Source organism: Leopardus geoffroyi, chromosome D1, assembly GCF_018350155.1.
Source record: "Leopardus geoffroyi isolate Oge1 chromosome D1, O.geoffroyi_Oge1_pat1.0, whole genome shotgun sequence".
NCBI classification, from domain to species: domain Eukaryota; kingdom Metazoa; phylum Chordata; class Mammalia; order Carnivora; family Felidae; genus Leopardus; species Leopardus geoffroyi.
The window spans coordinates 5,913,671-5,932,919 of NC_059329.1; the positions used below are offsets into that span (position 1 = coordinate 5,913,671).

Sequence of the window (19,249 nt, forward strand, 5' to 3'; positions counted from 1 at the left end):
GTGCTATCTAGCACTCTTAGATCTGTTATTATTTCCCTGACATATTTAGGGGCTCTGATGTTGGGTGTTTATGTATTTACAATTATTATCTCCTTCTGATGAGTTGACTCCTTTATCATTTTATAATGACCTTATTCGTGTCCAGTTACAGTTTTTGACCTCAAGCCCATTTTGTCTGTAGAAGTAGAGCTACTCCTGCTTCTTTTAGTTCCCGTTTGCATGGACTATTCTTTCCCATGCCTTCACTTTGAACCTATCTGTGTTGTTAAAGCTGAAGTGGGTCTCTTACAGAAAGGAGATAGTTGGGTCTGGTTCTTTATCCATTCACCCACTCTCTGCCTTCTTGGTGGAACATTTAAGCCATTACACTCCCAGGTGAGAGCTTGTATCATCATCTCGTGAATGGGTCTGGCTGTTTGGCAGTTCCTTTTTCTTTCCTTCCGTTCTTGCTGTCCTCCTCTGTGAATGGATGATTGGCCACAGGGGGACACACTGCAGGCTTTGGTTTATCGTTACCCTAAGGCTGACCTGAAACATCTTAGACACAGAAGTCATTTTAAACTGCTAACAATTTCTATCTCACAGAAAACCTCTACCCTTTCATTTCCCACAACACCCACATTTCATGTCTTTGATGCCACACTTTACTTTTTATATTGTGTATCTATTGACGAATTATTGTAGCTATCACTATTTTTAATACTTTTGTCCTTCGACTTTCAGGCTAGAGTTAAGCGGTTAACACCCTTCTGTATCTGACTAGATTCTTACCTTTACTAGGGTGTTGTCCATTTTCATATGTTTTCATGTCACTAATTAGCAGCCTTCCCTAGAAGGCAGGCCTAGTGGTGACAAGCTCAAGTCTTTATCTTGCCCTTTCTGAAGGACAGCTTTGCTGGGTGAAATATTCTTGGTTGGCAGTTTCTTTCTTTCAGCGTTTGTACCAAACCCTTCTCTCCTGACCTGAAAGGACTCTGCTGGGAAATCCACTGTACAACTTAAAGGGGTTCCTTGTAGGAGAGAATTTTTCTCTTATTGCTTTTAAAATTCTTTTTTTCTTCAATTTAAGTTTTAAATAGTGTCTTGGAGAAGATCACTCTGGATTGAAATTTTGGGGTGGCTTATTAGCTTCATGAACTTAAAAGTGCAAATCTCTCCCCAGCTTTGGGAGGTACTCAACCAGTATTTCTTTATGTAAGCTTTCTATCCCTTTCTCCCTCTCTTGTCCTTTGGGACTCCAGGGATGCAGATTATTTGTTATGGTGTTCCTTAAGACCCATATGCCTTCTTCCTTTCCTTTTCATCCTTTTTCTTGATGCTCCTCTGATGGGATGATTTCAAACAAATTCTCTGTGAGCTGATTCTTTTTTCTGTTTGGTCTGGTCTGCGAGAGAAGCTCTTTACTGAATTTTTTACAGTTCGCTCAGTGTATTCTTCCACTACCAATGTCTGGTTTATTTTTGTGTTCTGTTTCTTTGTTGAACTCCCTATTTTGTTCTTGTATTGTTTTCCTGATATCATTGCACTGCTTATCAATGTCCTCACAGCTCTCTGAGCATCTTTAAAACGATTATTTTGAATTCTTCATCAGGTAATGCCTGTTATCTTCTTTTTTTGGGGGGGGGGTGATGGTAATTAGATATTTACTGTTGGGAGTCATGTTTCTCTAATTATTTACAATCCCTACAACGTTGTGTAGATGTCTGTGCATTTGAAAAAGCAGTCCTCTCTTCCAGACTTTATGGACTCCAGTAAGGGAAAATGTCTATCTGCACACAGGGGCATGCTGGGGTGTGTGGTGACCTCAGGTCTAAAGATGTAGGGTGCCAAGTATGAGAGCATATGGTGGCAACAAGCCTGGGGAGGGCAGTGGCTCACTGGCTCAAGTCACCGGGGCCCACGCCATCAACATCCACATGATCCTCGGCGGAATCTCCGGGGGGCCCACAGAGGCTGCAAGGGCTGTTGCAAGAGCTACACACCGGGGCGAGCGGTAGCACTCACTGTTCTCTCCAGGGGCAAATGCTGTTGGTTTGTCTGCAGGACAGACCCCTGGGAACCATAGTCACCTGCAGTGTGGCTGCTCCTGGGGGCCCCTACTTTTCTCCCCTGTTCCTCGCTGTCTCTCTGTCTCTGCTCTCGGCCCCTGGGTGGGCGGAAACTGAAGTGGGAACTTCACGTGGTGCCACGAAACACTAGGGAAGCTGGTCACTCACTCTGCTCTTTTCCCTGCCACAGGAACTCTTCCTAGCTGGAGCGTTCCTTCTCGGTGCTGAGCAACGCCAGCGTGGGGACAGGACACTCCAAGCAAAAGTGAAGCTGTCCTCTTTCCCATCTTGTGCAGTCATTCTCCTGTGTTTCTGTCCCACTGTGTTGCTGAAGGTTTTATGCAGACTCTAGAGCTCTCCTTGGTCACGTTAGCCACCTGATGGCTGATCTCTGTGAGGGGGTGGAGGTGATGGCCATTACTCTGCCATTTGGTGACATCCCATTTGTGAATTTTTACAGTGCCTATTATAAGGTTCTAGGTTAGTAAACTCGAATTTTCAAAAAGTCAAAGATTTTAGATGTTCAGGGATCATGATCATTGTCAACTCAGTGAGTACTAAAAACAACCCTATCCGATACAAATATTACTAAAAGATCTTATAATATACAAACAGAGAAAAAAAAACATAAACATGGTCTACTATCTGCACCCTTAAAGCAAGATACAATGGTGGTAAAATCTGAAAAATACAAAACAAGTCAGGATGACTATATCGTGATTCAGTAAAACTAAGTCTCCATCCAAACATGATAGAAAAAAACCACACGAACACCCTGCCATGTTCACTGTTCAATTTATCACTGTAAACCTCAGATGGACCTTCAGTACTGCTTGGCAATCCTGCTTTATTTCACACAGCTTCTCTCAAAAACCATTTCGCTCTTTCTTCTCGACCCTCTGATGTCCCCTTCTTCACCATGACTCCCAGCTGAAAACCTTAGTGTTCACTAAACTAAGGGGAACAGTAAGGGGGGGACCCCGTTCCTTCTTCTACCGTATTTACAAGCCCATCTGCCTCTGCGCATGGACACTCTGCCTTCCCTCTGAGTCTCCAGAGGCCCCCACCCACAATGCCAAACCTAACGGTCACCTCCCCGGCTTCAAAGATCAGACTCAACCTCTCAGAAGCAACCGACAGTTATTCACAGGCTCCTTCCTATCTTCTCCCGCTTCTCAACCACCACGGCCTGTCTTCCTTGTGCCTCAGTGGCTGCCCCTTCTCAGCACCAGTTGTGGAACCCTCCTCGTCCCCTTCCACACAGTGCCCCAGAGCTCAGTCTTCAGAGCCACTTTAATAATTCCCTGGGTCCCATGGCTCTATATACATTTCAACGTTCAGAGCACCCAAGCGTCTGTGAGAGCCAACACAGACCCAGAGCTCCATGGCAATGAGCCCACGGCACCATGTGAATGTCTCATGGGCATTTCGTATATCATGTATGTGTGAGAGTATTCCCCATCTCCTACCTCCAGCGATATGTGACCCCTGCAGGGTTTTCTATTTCAGTAAATAGCATCAGCACTGCCCCAAGGCCTCACACTTCTCACCAGTTTACACTCTAATCCCAGGCTCTATCTGAGTTAATGCGAGACCCTCCTAAAGTGTAAATTTCCCTATTTCCACTCCTGCCTCCCTACATCATCTTCTTGAAAGAGCTGCCAGAAAAATCCTTTCAAAAATAAAACAGCAGTTTCCAGCCTGGCATTTAAAGAGCTGAGAAGCTGCCACTCTGCCCCAAAAACAAGTATAAAGCTGAAGAAGCTGAAAAATCAACACCTCTCCTTAGCCTCTCAGGAAAGCGACTCTACCCCAAAGTCAGGGAGCCAGTCGGGGGGGGGGGGGGGGCGGGATACAGGGAATCACAATCTATCTGTGTGCACAGAGCAGGGGCTCCGTGGGAACCACCACCAGGCCAGGAAAACCTAAGCTTCAGCTGACAAATTGCTGGAGGCTCAGTGTGGACAAAATGGACAAGTCTGAGAGTTAAAAACTCCAGGGGGACCCAGTCACGGATAAAGTCCCCACAGTTGTGTGAGCTTTACCTCCAGGTGCTCTCTTGCTTCCAGCAGCAGGCAGGGAGAGGAGCACCACTGTGAAATACACCAGAACATTCTGTTCACCTTAAGCCCAGCTCTCAGGAGGAACAATGTTACCAGAGCTGTACCTGCTGGGGCTTCATCATGGCCTAACCCACCTGAAGTAAAGGGCGCACCTGACTCCAGCCCCCCCAGCCATCCCTTCCCAACTAAGCAGGGAAAACAAACTGACAAGTACAGGTGAGGCTCACAGTCCAGGAGCGTAGGCTCACCAAGAACAGACAGGTAATGTAAGCTGAGAGGTGGAAACTCTAAGAACCAGAAAGAAATTCTAGAGCCTAAAAACACTACAACAGAAATGAAGAAATGATGGGTTTATAAGCAGACCAGACACAGTGGAGGAAAGAACCTCGGAGCTGGAAGATGACAAGAGAAACTTCCCCAAATGAGAAAAACAGAACAGAACACACAAGAATTGTGGGGCAACTACAAAACATAAGCCAAATCATGACACTGTCCTACTACGAAGCTTCACAATGGCGTCCCATCACTTAACATCGAAAGCGTGCGCTCCCACACCACAGCCTGTAAGACCTGCTGTGTCCCCCGCCTCTTCTGCTCCCCTGTCCCACCTCCCTGTGCCCCTGGTCAGGTCACACATGCTCCAAGCTCACCTCTGCTGTGGATCCTTTGCATGTGCTGTTTCTTCTGCACAAAGAGCCTCCCCCCAGATATTCATGTGGACCCCACCCCCCGACTTTGTTCACAGGCTGCAGAAACACCACCTCCAGGGAGAGGCCTGCCCTCAACTCTCTACTAAAAACACCAGCCTATCACCTCCGATTATGCTTTATTTCCTACAAAAATATTCTCTATTTTGTGTAATATTACTTATGTTATATAGTATTTTATACCATCTATTTGTTCATTTTCTGTCTCATCCACTAGAAACATAAGCCTCTGGAGGGAAGGAACTCATCGGATTCCCTACTCACAGCACCAGCATAGGTACTACTGTGCCCCCCTCAGCTGTTCAATGAACAAGTGAACAAATGACTATTACAATTTTTAACAAGGTTTTTTTTTTAATCTTGTGTATACACCCAAACATACTACGCTCAGATTACTAAAAGTGTATTTAATTCAGAGTTCCACATAAAGTCTGCCCCATTTGTGAGAAGAAAACTTTCATAAAAATGAAATTCCAGACCCTAGGGGATTGATTTCTAGCCTTTCCCTCCAGATGAAGAGAAATGAAATGATCCTATGGGCTAAATTTACAGTTCTTAGTGATGGGAAGAATGCCCATTTCTATTTAAACCCAAGTTTGTGTCACTCCTCCCAACACACATATACATACACAGATACCTCTAGTTATCTTTATTCTAGTTTCCATTAAGTTTTTCACCAGGCAGGAGAGTCTTCCTCCCGTACCTCAGATACCTGGTCCAAACGCCCACCACCAAAAAGTAACCAATGGTATCACAAAGGCATGGGCAAAGTATTTCAAATATTTCAACTTTGTGGGCTATAAGGTCTCTGTCACAACGATTCAACTCATTCAACTCGATTCAACTCACTCAACTCGGCTGTTATGGAGTGAAAACAATCTTTGACAATATGTAAACAAATGCAGACAGCTGTTTTCTAGGAAAACTGCATCTGCAAAGAGACAGCAAGCTGATGCTCCAGGGGAGTCAAACCCTGTTAGACAGCTGAGCTTAAATATCTCTTGTATCAAAAATGTTAGTGGGCAAGTTTGGAAGGGACTGCAACAAAGAATGCTATCTGCAACAAATATTAATCCTACTAACCATAATGATGTATTAATATACATTTTCATTTAAATATGAAATATAAACACAAGTGTTCAGGGGCACGTAGGTGGCTCAGTTGGTTAAGCATCCGACCTCAACTCAGGTCATGATCTCACAGCTCGTGAGTTCAAACCCTGTGTCAGGCTCTGTGCTGACAGCTTGGAGCCTGGAGCCTGCTTCGGATTCGGTGTCTCCCTCGCTCTTTCTCTCTCTCTCTCTCTCCTACCCCACCCCTGCTTGCACTCTGTTCTCTCTCTGTCAAAAATAAACATTAAAAAAACGTTTTCAAATACAAGTTTTCATATAAACAGACTTAAGATTATTCTAAGATGCCTCCTCTATAATCCGTAATACCTTACTTCAAATATATTCCTTGTGGTAAACATTATGAAGAACTAGAGGAACATTAAGACAAAACATACTGGTCACCTAACTAGCAGCATGTTGCTAACATTAAACTCTGGCCCAAGACTTTCCCTTAACTGGTAGATCAAATACACAATTAACATTTTCATGGCATACATAAAAAAACTAAACCAGAGCTTATATTTAAAAACAAAATGGGGTGCCTGGGTGGCTAAGGCTCAGTTGGTTAAGCAATCTACTCTTGATTTCCAAGAGTTCAAGCCCCACATCGTGCTCTGCACTGGCAGCATGGAGCCTGCTTGGGATTCTCTCTCTCTTCCTCTCTCTGCCCCTCTGCTCGTGCACGTACCCTCTCTCTCTTTTTCTCTCTCTGTCTCTCAAAATAAATAAATTTCAAAGAAATAAATAAAGATAAAAAATAAAAACAAAATCAATCTCAAATATATACTTCCCAATCAATTCCAAAATGCATGTTCCTAACGTCTTACAAAGAGTTTGACTTATTCAAATAAATCGAGATCAGAAAGAACAGACCTCTGTGAAAAATACATCATTGCTAGATGGGAGTAACCAGCTTCTCAAAACTGAAAGATATCCTAGGAATATATCTTACCTTAGATGCCATTCTCATAAAAAGTTTGTTCTGATTTTCTGCTGTTCCCATCTTTTCGCTCTTGACTAAATCACTTAGGCTGAGATTATCATCATCGTGAAAGTATCTAACCCTTTCTTTTTCTTCATGAGTTGAAGCCTAGGAGAAAATGAACATTATTTAGTGAAAACATGGGTCTGGGTCTCTGAAGTATTTTTAATTACCTGTAAATCTCATATTAAATGTACAACATGCCACGACGTATCACAAGCTTTCCTTCCAGCTTATCCCTTTTCTATGTGTTTCCGGTTTGGAAGAAGTTCCATTCAAATACCACTTCCTCTTTCTGCCCCATTACTCTCTTCTTCCCCAGGGATGGCATTATCTGACTTCCGGGTTTGGGGGAAAAGGCAGAATTGCTTTAACCTTCTTCCCTCCCGTCTGCTCTTGTCCTTGGAGTAACGCCTGACTGCTGTGGAGGGAAGCGCACAGCCATCCAGAGATAAAGTGAGCAAACCGAAAACAGAGGGCAAGTATGAGCAAACTCATTTCACACAGCTCTGCCAGGGACAAGGCTGATACTCTGATTCTCATCTAAGTCAGTCCTGGGTCTTTCTATCAGTGGGTTCCATACCTACCTGTAGCAAAGAAAAGTGTCATGTATTTTCTCCTAAGTCACATGTCCCATATGTCCCTTATCATCACACTCCCTTAGCCAAACAAAACCCGCTCTTCAACCTCTTTGAGACCTTTGGAAGCACATTCCCAGTACTTTTCCCAACATTCCTATTCCTGAAATCACTAGCTTAAATCTCACATCACTCCTTGGTTCCAGACCCTTAATTTCTGGCCCTCCTATCCTGTCATTACACTCAAAAGGCAAACCTCAGTCCCACATGAATGTGTCTGACCTCTTTACCCTGTACCTGCAAGTGCTCGGCCGCAGGCAACTCAAACAGAGCCCTTGATGCCATCGGATAATGCATCTATGGCTCCCTAGCCAGTTCCGTCATTCCACAGAATTCAAACCTTTACTATTCTCCTGCCCCATCTCTGCTCCAAACCCTTAATTCTTCCCATTTCATTAGAGGAGGGATCTATCCTGCTCTATTTGCTGAACCAACTACTCTCTCCAGCAGCACAGGCACTCGATAGACAAATAGTAAACATATGACAGAAAAATTATGAACAAACAAATCTTCTGTGGACCCAATTACCGTTTGTATGATCTTCCAAATTTAAAACAAAAAATCTAACTTGGGAAAACTGAATACACTCTTTTTACCATCTCTAGAGCCTCAGGGTAGTGCTAAAAACTAATTGGGAGAGCTAGAAGATGGAAAAGAAAATAAGGCTTATAACGGATCACAGGAACCACATAATTAAGACATTATTCTATATCGACACCCCATCACCAGGGCTCAAATTAGCTAATGCAAAATTTTCCCTAAGAGCTACAGTAAATAAGTAAAAGGAAGTTAGAAACAATGGCAAGAACAACGTACACAAAATTAAAATTGCTTTAAACACTCCATGTTCGCATTTGAAACCCATAGTTGAATTAGATTCCATTTTGTAAAATGCAAAGGGATATACCTGAGAATAAAAGTAATACTATAACTTACTACCTTCTAATGCTTGTAGTATAAACCTACACTTTAGAAAATATTCTGAAGTAGTCTGATGCAAACAAAGCCAAGGAGGGGAAAGGAATTCCGAATTAAAAATGACATATGGTAAACACACCATCTGCCTCTTCCTTCTTCCTCCTGTAGATTCCAGAGGTTTTCCTGCTGTGCTCACAGGCCACACTCCTCCAGACCGATCTGTTCTGACCAGGACCACTTCTTGGTCTTCATTCTATGGAAAGATGTAGAGAGAACTTTTGAAATTCTTGTGAAGAGTACTGAATATTTATATTTCATAATAAAAAACAGCATAAAAATTACAGTTTGTCTTAAGATGCCTGGAATTTCATTACCCACCGTAATGTAAAATGATCATGATCTTTTCAGACAAAAGGGGGGGAAAATATCCAAAGTCCATTTTATTTTTTTTTGAAAAGCAATCACAGAGGGAAAATTCAAATAACGTTTCCATCTAGACAATATTAAAGATGACCAAGTACCAATATTCACACATGCACTGGATGGGAGTACCCATAATTTAGACAATAGATATCATGTTTAATGCGTGTTTCTTCAATTTAAAGATGCTACTAAAACTTGTTTATAAAACATAAAGCAACTAAAGGACACAATAAACTGCTACATTAGCTGCTATAATGATGCTCCAGACAACTTCTATTCTTTCCATTAACAGCCCTCAAATGCTTTTCAGTTCCCTGACTCTTCAGAATTTATATCCCACATACTTTCAATCCATAATCTTTTTCCTACAAACTACTGGCCAAATACTTGCCTGGTACAGTACAGATTAAGATTAAACTTTATTCTATGATGAAAATAGAATGTTACTGGAAAGGTTCTAACAAAGAATCACATAAAAAATATTAGATAACTGCTTTATTAAAGATCAATTTGAAACAAGACCAACCAAATTATTCACATTTCAATTTTTTGCTCAACTCAGAACAAATTATTAAAAATCAATTTCAACTCCATTTAGAGACTTAGTTCCCTTTTTAAGATGGAAGAAAAAAATACAATACTGATCTTACATTCACATACAATACTAATTAAAGTTATCACTTTTCTTCTTCAAATAATTAGCATTAGTGAAGAATGTGTCATATTTTAAATATTTTTATTTATTTTTGAGAGAGAGTGAGAGAGAGAGAGAGGGAGAGAAAGTGAGCACATGCGCACACACAAGTTGCGGAGGGGCAGAGAGAGGGGATAGAGGATCCCAAGTGGGCTCTGCATTAACAGCAGAGAGCCCCACGGGGGGCTCAAACTCACAAACCATCAGATCATGACCTGAGCCAAAGTCGGATGCTCAACTGACGAAGCCACCCAGGCGCCCTAATGATGTGTCATATTTAAAGGGTATCTCTACCTTAAAAAAAATTTAAAAAAAAAAAAAAAAAAAGGGAGGGGCGCATGGGTGGCTCAGTTGGTGAAGTGTCTGACTTTGGCTCAGGTCATGATCTCACGGTTCGTGGGCTCTAACCTCACATTGGGCTCTGTGCTGACAGCTCAGAGCCTGGAGCCTGCTTCAGGGGCTTTCTCTGCCCCTCCCCTGCTCATTCTCTGTTTCTGTCTCTCAAAAATAAATAAATGTTAGGGGCGCCTGGGTGGCTCAGTCGGTTGAGCGTCCGACTTCAGCTCAGGTCACGATCTCACGGTCTGTGAGTTCGAGCCCCACGTCGGGCTCTGTGCTGACAGCTCAGAGCCTGGAGCCTGCTTCAGACTCTGAGTCTCCCTCTCTCTCTTCCCCTCCCCTGCTCATGCTCTGTCTCTCTCTGTCTCAAAAATAAATAAACACACACACACACACACACAAAATAAATAAATGTTAAAAAAAATTTTTTTTAAATACAGGGTATCTCTATTCATTCTCTTACTGGATAAGAGAAATGGGAAACACATTTTTTATCTAAGTTTATCATGTCACTAAAGTGATTTCCCTAAGGACTTCCAAATTACTAAATCTAATAAATACTTATCAATTATCACCCTCGTTTATTTGAAAGTATTTGATTCTGTTCATTATATTCTCAGCCTGAAACTCTTCTTATTCTAGTTTTATACATACTCTACTCTTTCCTGGTTCTGCTTCACCTCTCTGACTCATTCATTCGTTCATTAATTATTCTGAAAAGTGCCTGCCTTATGTAGTTACTAAAAGAAATACAGTACCTGCCTACAAGAAGTTTATAGGCTACTGCAAGAATTATCCTGTACATGAATTAATGAGAATCAAAACAGTCAATTTCACTTTCTCCTCCACTTTGAGCTACATTTCAAGCACTGATGACTCCAAGGCTCCTTGGTTTCCATCCTTCCACCCAGAAACCTAACTACCACTTGTGCTGACAAAAAATTCATTATGCTAAACACAAAAATAACTATGTCATTGTTTGCTGAAAAATTGCAGAGACCCCATATTAGCTAGGAGAGATCAGTACCACTCAAAGTTGGCCCACAGACCAGTGACAGTGTGAGAATTGTCAGCCACGATATATTTGTTATCAGCCTGTGAGGAGTTAAGTACAAAACCTGGGTGCTTATAAATTTTTCCAGCAATCTTAAAGAGTAATTTTATGTTGGCTCAATCTAACTTAAAATTTGGACGTATATTTTATAATATCTTTTTTCATTTTTCTATAATTGTTATTGTGTTTTTATAAAACTGTTAGTTCATAGTGGGCTGGAAAATTAAAAAAAAAAAAAATCTGATCCTATAGCACAGAGAAACACTGTCCTAGACAGTGGGATAAAGGCCAAGCACCTTAACACAACACATAAGGCCCTTCAAATTCAAATACTATGGGCTTCCTGAAATACACTTCTTCTCTCGTTCCTCATAATTTTTATAAATTTACCATCCAGTTGATAACTGTAGGCATAAATTTGGGCATACTTGTATTGCCAGACCATAATCTTTTCAGTCACTATCTGTCTATTTATTTACAATTATCAGTCTTTGCCACTGTTCCAGGCCAAAGACCAAGCTATACACTACCTGTTGTCTACAGTACCTGGTACAGTGGCAAAAACAACGTGTACTTACTAAATGCCTCGGACAGATGAATTCTACCCCCATAGCTAACCCACTGCCCCATCTATGGTCTTCTTCTCCAAGCTTTTCTACTCTCTGTTTCTCGGGCATGCCAGGGGACACCAGGTTTCCCCACTTTGGGTTCCCATGACAGAAATACAAGCAATTCCACATTGGCTACTACAATAATACAGAACACGGCGCTTATTTAAGAATCACACCAGTGCCAACAAACTAAGGCCTGTGGGCCAAATCCAGCAAGCTGCTTGTTTTTGTTTGGCCCACCAACTAAGGATGGTTTTTACACTATTAAATTGTTGAGGGAAAATCAAAAGAATATATTTCATGACAAATAAAAATTACATACAATTCTCATTTTAGTTCCCATAATGTTTTACTGGAACAGAGCCGTGTTCACCCATTTATATACTGTCTGTAGCTGCTTTCATTCCACGACAGCTTAAGAGCAATGTAATTGAGTTGCTGTGACAGAGACTGGATAGACCATAAGACCTAAAACATTTACTATCCGGTCTGTAGAGAAAAAGACTGCTAACCTTTGATCTCTGTTGTTCTTCAAGGGATAAAACTAATTCAAAATCATTTAATGATTACTTTACCTGAGAATAGCAAGATAAAAACTTGCAACTGCTTGATAATATCACAGACAGAAAGAAAGGGACCCAGTACGCTTTCATTTTGTTAACATACGCTTGAGGTCCATCTCTGGCCAGAAGGGCCACTAGGAAAACCAGATATAACCCGCCACAGTTAAGAAGCTAGACAATATGGAAAATACATGAAACAACCAGGCCAGAAGAAAGAGCCAAGAACTAAAACTGGGATCTTAGGACCAGGATAAGGTCTGAAAAGGGCTCGAGGCACCGTCATTCTTTCATATCAACTTTGAGCACTATTTGCATGTAACAGGCTGATTAAAAAGAAAAGAAAAGGAAAAAGCATTCAGGGCCTTGCTTCAAAGCTGGTATTTAAAAATTCTAAATGTTTGCTTAAAATCCTTTTGTGGCATCTTGTAAATAAAGGAAAACTTTCACTACATCAGATTTTCCCACCAGTTGGTATTCGGCAAGTTTGTCATCACTGAAGGCCCTACAACACCTGTTTCCATTTTCTATCTTTTAACGTTTCAATAAATAAGCAGTAATTACAGTTCATGGTAGTTTCATGCTTTCGAAACAATCCCTATTCTATCTCTAATTATGTCCATAGAGAGCAGGTTACTCAGTACATACAAGCTCCCAACCACGGTAATGGGAGGACTGAACATCAAGCCATTTTACATTCACCGACATGCGTATCCTGGTTCAAGGCTATTTTTCAATTGGTACAGAGTTATTCACATGACTGCACAGGCTCAAGGGAAGCACCTTTTGCTAAGCGCATAATGGTACCAGACAGACTCCAAGCAGCCTCAGTTTTGTCCACCTTTCAGTAATTCTCAATTCTCTCTTTCTCAATTCTGAATACTCTGTGTGTTCTATTTTTTCCCCTTGATCAGCCTTCCTAAAGGCTTATCTATGAATTTCTTTCTTGGTTTTTTGATAACCTCTACTTACTTTTGGTTTGCTATTTCAGTAATTTCATTTGATACGTTTTAATACCTTTGATACGTTTTCTCTTATCTTTTCTGCAATGAGTTCCTGGCCAGGGCCCACCAGGAGAGCATGCGGGCGTGGATCCCAGGGTCAGGAGCCCATGCACCAATCCTGCCTCATTAGAGAACCTTCCAAGTATACTTAATTATCTCACTTTCCTCATTTGTAAAATAAAATAACAAGGTATTTACAGGATCAAACATGCAAAGTATTTAAAACAATGCCTAGGAGAATTTACCCAAGGGATACGAGAGTGCTGATGCATAGGGGCACATGTACCCCAATGTTTACATCAGCCTTTTCAACAATAGCCAAATTATGGAAAGAGCCTAAATGTCCATCAACTGATGAATGGATAAAGATGTGGTTTATATATATAATGGAATACTACTTGGCAATGAGAAAGAATGAAATCTGGCCATTTGCAGCAACGTGGATGGAACTGGAGGGTATTATGCTAAGCGAAATAAGGCAGAGAAAGACAGATACCATGTTTTCATGCACATGTGGATCTTGAGAAACTTAACAGACCATGGGGAAGGGGAAGGGGGAAAAAGTTACAGAGAGGAAAGGAGGCAAACCATAAGAGACTCTTAAGGACTGAGAACAACCTGAGGGTTGATGGGGGGTGGGGGAGAGGGAAAATGGGTGATGGGCGTCGAGGAGGGCGCTTATTGGGATGAGCACTGGGTGTTGTATGGAAACCAATTTGACAATGAATTATATTAAAAAAATGAAAATAAAAAAATAAAACAACGCCTAGGAATAAAGTGAGTGATCAATAAATATTAGCTATACTCTTTAGCTCACTTTCATTTATCCAGTCCTTTCTTTATCTGACTGAGGCCTTCCTAGGACTCACCCCTTCTCATCTCTAAAATTCCTAGGACATTATTTCTTCTCCACATTCATCTACTATTGTTTCACTTACTCTTCAGAATGTTATTCTGTACTTGTAAGCGAGGCTACTACACATACTTAGAGTCCTTTTAAGACTGCACTACCGTTTGAAATTTACTGGCAACGAGTGTTTACGCCCCAATTCTTTTCTACTGTCTGTCTGAGGGAAAACTAATGTTTTCTGGTACGCTAGCGCCCGGGGCTTCAGTGGGAGGTGCGTTTTCGTCCCTCCCGTCTCTCTGCCTCCTCTCACCCGTCAGTAATCGGTAGCTCCGACAGTGTGCGCCCCATGCACGGGGGTTCCCGGTTCTTACGACGACCTCGTGCCCTGTGACACTGGGCACGGTTCACAGAGTCCAAGCAAGGGCCGCGAGGCCACGTGTGTTTCTCCCACCGAGAACACCTCTCGCCTTCCCAGTCTCCCGCGAGCTAACGTCCGAGTACTCAAGGCCTTTTCAGCCTCCTTCGTCAGGAGGCCTCAGACAGGGATGAGGCAGGGAGAGGCCGGAAGGAGAACTTTAGGGCTCGGCCTCTCGGATGCGCTCAGCTCTCGGCCGCGCTGCCTGTTTGGGGAGTCGGATCCCTGCGAGCCCCAGCTCCTCACAGTTTCGGATTTCTGTTCAGCGTCTCATCCACAGAGGGCTGTCTCTACTTCTAAGCGCCTTACACGTCCCCCGATTTTCTCTTTGCGTATTTTCTCTGCGATCTCTACCCTCTCGCACGGAGCGCAGGCCTCAAAGCAGGACGCACGCGCGGTCAGAGCTTGGAAGCGCCGCTCCGGGATCTCACACGCGGCGCCGCAAGGGCCACCGGGAGGCGGCGCCTCGACGCCGAACTTCGGAAGACCCGGGAGGGCCCCACACAGACTGAAACGTGCTCCACGAGCGCGTCCCCCGGCTCCCCAAGCCACCCCGTTAATCCTGGAACTCTTCTAGAGCACGCTGTAGCGTTAGACCAAAGGCACGTTTTTATCCCGGTTTTCTTCCCCGTCAAATTGGTACAGTAAAGAGGTGCCTGACCTCTTCGCCACGAAGCTGCTGGTGGGAGGGACACTAACCACGCACAAGCTGGAGAAAATCAAGTATTAACGTGAGGGATCTTTACTAAAAAACTGTAAGTAATACTTAAGACTAGACTACAGTTCACAATTTCAACAGTGGATTCTCTGGGACACATTTAACCACTAGTGATTTTAATTTTGTTAGGCACATATTTTGTACAGCCAGCGTGATATCTGGTGCCGGCGGATACGAAAGCCAATTCCGTTCTTCAGTCTCCTTTCCTTCTTTCATCGTTGCTTCTTCGTAAGCCTTACATGTGAAGCCAGCTAGGAAAAAAAACACATGACTTTACGCTGTATTTTTAACCAGGTTCCTTTCAGCATTTGCTGGGGTGGGCAGGGATGAGAGGAGGAAAGGAGATTGAGAAATTTTTTTTAACGTTGACTGACATTCTGGAATCTTTCCACACTAAAACGATAAGAGTTCTTTCAGATGTAAAAAAAAAAAAAAAAACCACTTTATTCTGACACTTATGAAATAGATAAATTTAAGGATAATATATGCGATTTAGTATATCAACAATAGCAAAAAAAATCTAAACACTGCCTTATATTTTTTCCTCATTAAAAACAAACCAAGATGGGGCGCCTGGGTGACTCAGTCAGTTAGGTGTCCAACACTTGATTTTGGCTCAGGTCATGATGTCATGCTTCATGACACTGAGCCCCATGTTGGGCTCTGTGCTGTCAGCTGAGAGCGTGCTCGGGATCTTCTCTCTCCCTCTCTCTCTGCCTCTCCCCTGCTCACACACTCTCTCTCAAAATAAATAAACTTAAAAACAAAAAAGCCAAGACAACTTTTCCAGATAGAAATTAATATTTATAGGGGCACCTGGGTGACTCAGTCAGTTAAGTGTCTGACTTCAGCTCAGCCCCACGTCCGACTCTGTGCTGACAGCTTGGAGCCTGAGCCTGCTTCGGATTCTGTTTCTCCCTCTCTATCCCTCCCCCCACTCATACTCTGTCACTCTTTCAAAAATAAACATTAAAAAAATTGTTTATTCATGCTCTGTCTCTCTCTGTCCCAAAAATAAATAAACGTTGAAAAAAAAATGAAAAAAAAGGAAAAAGAAGAAAAAAAATTGTTTAAAAAAGAAATTAATATTCATATAATTTTATAAAGTTCTAAAATAGAGCTCATGTGATTTCAAGAACCTTGTAACACGGCTATCACTGAGCCATATTTTATAAGGAAGGATACTAAGGACCACGTAAAATAAATGATGAAGTTCTGGATCCAATATAAATCTTTGGCTTTAAAATCCCATTTCCATTCCTTTACTAGTTCTATCATGTGCTATTTCTAATATTCCATTTCTCTAATAAAATGAGTCAGTAAAAAGGACATTTTAGGAGCACCCAGATAGCTCAGTCGGTTGGGCACCCAACTTCGGCTCACCTCGTGATCTCACGGTTCATGAGTTCAAGCCCCGCATCGGAATTTCTGATGTCAGCACAGAACCTGCTTCAGATCCTCTGTCCCCTTCTCTCTCTGCCTCTCTCCCACTCTCTCTCTCAATAACAAGTAAACATTTTAAAAAAAGAAGTGTTTTTAAAAAATGAAATTTTAGTAAACGCTAACACTTTAGTAAACACTGACACTTTTTCAAAGAAAAGGTAAGTTGGCAATGCTCCTTTAACTGAAAAAATGATAGGTTTTGTGATTACAAAAAATTTCTTTCCCCCAAATGAAAATCTGCACACTTCCTGAGAATGCCTGCGTACCTTATTAAGGACTCAACAACCAAGCCAAATTTTGACTACTGGCTTAATATATTTTATGATACTATCCAGCTTTTGGGTAAAATTTCGGGCAATCTGAAAAGATATGGCCATAAGTGGCATAAAAAGTAAATCAAAAACATTGCAGACTTTTCATTTTTTTTAATATTCTATTTCATTCCATTCCATCTGATCAATGAATTCCTACCACTCAGAATAACTTTTATCATGATGTGATCCAACAGCATGAATGTGCGAATGTGTCTAATATGATGAACAAGATATGGTTCCAGCTGTTAAGGAATTCATAAATTAAATGTCAGGGAGAGGGGGAGAAAGATGAAACAGGGAGTTGATAGAAATCTCCACTAGACTATTAAGTAAGATAAAGTATAAATCAAGTGGTACCCGATCACACGGGATGGAGAAACAGATGTGTTCTTGGGTACAAATGAACTGCGTCTTTGGAAACAAAGATGAAATGGCAAAGGGTTAAGAAGTAAAGGAAACAACCACAACAAAGCGCAGAGATCCAGTATTGCTTAAAGATTTCTAAGTAAAGGCATATTCATGTTTTAGAGAAATTTTGTACCTATATTACATTTTAAAGTTCTCAAAAGTATTTCAAATGCCCTTGTCTCAAGATAACTAACTTGGCTAAAGGAGTAAAGAAGGTCAAACGTGACCTGAGGTTCTAACTCCCCAAACCCAGGGCTCTTTCAACTGTACCACAACTGCACTGAGATGAAGCCTGGTGGCAATCGAAAGGACGCTGTGATAAGCAAAGGAATCATGGCAAGAAGATCACTTGGGATGCTACTGCCGTACTCAAAGCAAGAGACGACAGGGCAGTGAACTACGGCAGGGACAGGAGAAATGAAAAGGGTGAGGTGTGCACAGGAGGGAAGGTGGAGTAAAACGCTATTACTTGGTGAAATCTGAATGTGCTGCCAGAAGAAGGAATTAAGGACTCCGTGGCTTAAACTCAGAAAAACAGCAGGATGAGCATGCAATTAAGAGAAGGAAAATTCCATCCGTAAAGGGGATGGTTTTATAGGTTCTGAAGTCATGGTACATCCTTACAAGTCAGGCAGACAACTGAAAACGCGAGTCTAGAGCTCAGCCCAGAGTGCAGAGCTCCAGTGACAGATCATCCACAGAAAGATGAAAACCGGGACCACGAAGTGAAGAGATACAGCCAGGGCGAGAACAGGGATTTGATCCGTGTTTATGACCCAACCTCTTCCTCCCCCTCCCTCGCTCCTAACTCACTGTGCGGCCGTTCAGAACAACACACCGTCTTCAGATCATACCACCTCACTCTCACATCAGCACCCTCACCCATGCTCCTATGCCTAGACCTCCCTTCCCTGCTGGTTTGCGGGAGGAGGACAGTGAAGTCGCCAAGAAAAAAGGAAGCTGTTCGTGTCACAGGCCCAGCGAATGAAGGGCATCTGCCAATAACGAGAAAGGGGCCAACAGAGGGAAACTGAAGATCCCATACAAGACAAGGTGGGAACTGTTCCAGAGGCGGAACAGGAAGGAGACCATGAGCACTGGGAAGGAACCTACCCCAAAGGCAATGACAACACTGTCCCCACTGCCAGATGAGAGATACAGAAAGACTGGTTTTCTGGGGACAAAGACAACAGACAGACACTGAAGACATTCAACCTTGTAGTCAGGTACACAGCAAAGTGACTCCTAAGAATAAACCAGGGAATTCAGGGAGAATGGCAAAACTTTTGAGTAACTGCTAAGAGAAAAACGATTTTTTTTTTTTTGCAGGCAAATTTGCAGAGAGAAATAGGTCATTCTGAATTTCTTCAGTCTCCTTTTCTAAAATAAAATTTAGAAATTGTATTTTGGGGACACTAAATATGCTGATTAATTACAATTTAATTTAATAATAAATACTGTACAGCATGGAGAAATGTTGACAGAATGAATTTTTAAAAAAAGACCAAAAAGAATTACAATTATGTAAATTATGCATGTGTTTACACAGTTATAATGGATAGAGACTTAAGGGAAACATTGAATATTTTTTAAATGTAGATTTTTGTGTGTTTTTTGCATTGCTTGCCAATTGTACAAAAATATTTAACATGTCATTACAAAGGAAGGAAAGAAATCTAGAGGGAACTACTTTAAAGTATTTATCAGTGTATAATCACTAAGTGGTAGGATTTGGTGTGATTTTTATTTTCTCTTTTAAGTTTTTTTGCATTTTCCATGTTTCTACAAAGAATACATATTATGCTTTTACTTAGAAGTCACCTAACAATAAAAAAATAAAGAAAAATATACTTTATTTTTTATTTTTTTCTAGTTTATTATTTTAGATGGAAAGGAGTGTGAGCAGGGTAGAGGGACAGACGGGGAAACAGAGAGAGAGAGAGAGAG

At 41.8% G+C, this 19,249-nt stretch overlaps 1 protein-coding gene across 2 annotated transcripts in view; it reads right to left on the reverse strand.

Annotated features, from left to right (window-relative positions):
• Positions 1-19,249, reverse strand: part of CWF19L2 (CWF19 like cell cycle control factor 2) — a 158,492-nt gene that overhangs the window by 48,468 nt on the left and 90,775 nt on the right. For both annotated transcript variants that reach the window (XM_045482652.1, XM_045482651.1), the window contains exons 11-12: positions 8,609-8,722; positions 6,884-7,021 (exon numbers count right to left, since the gene is read on the reverse strand). In XM_045482652.1, coding sequence (XP_045338608.1) covers positions 6,884-7,021; positions 8,609-8,722 — 252 coding nt within the window. The remainder of the gene's footprint in view (positions 1-6,883; positions 7,022-8,608; positions 8,723-19,249) is intronic.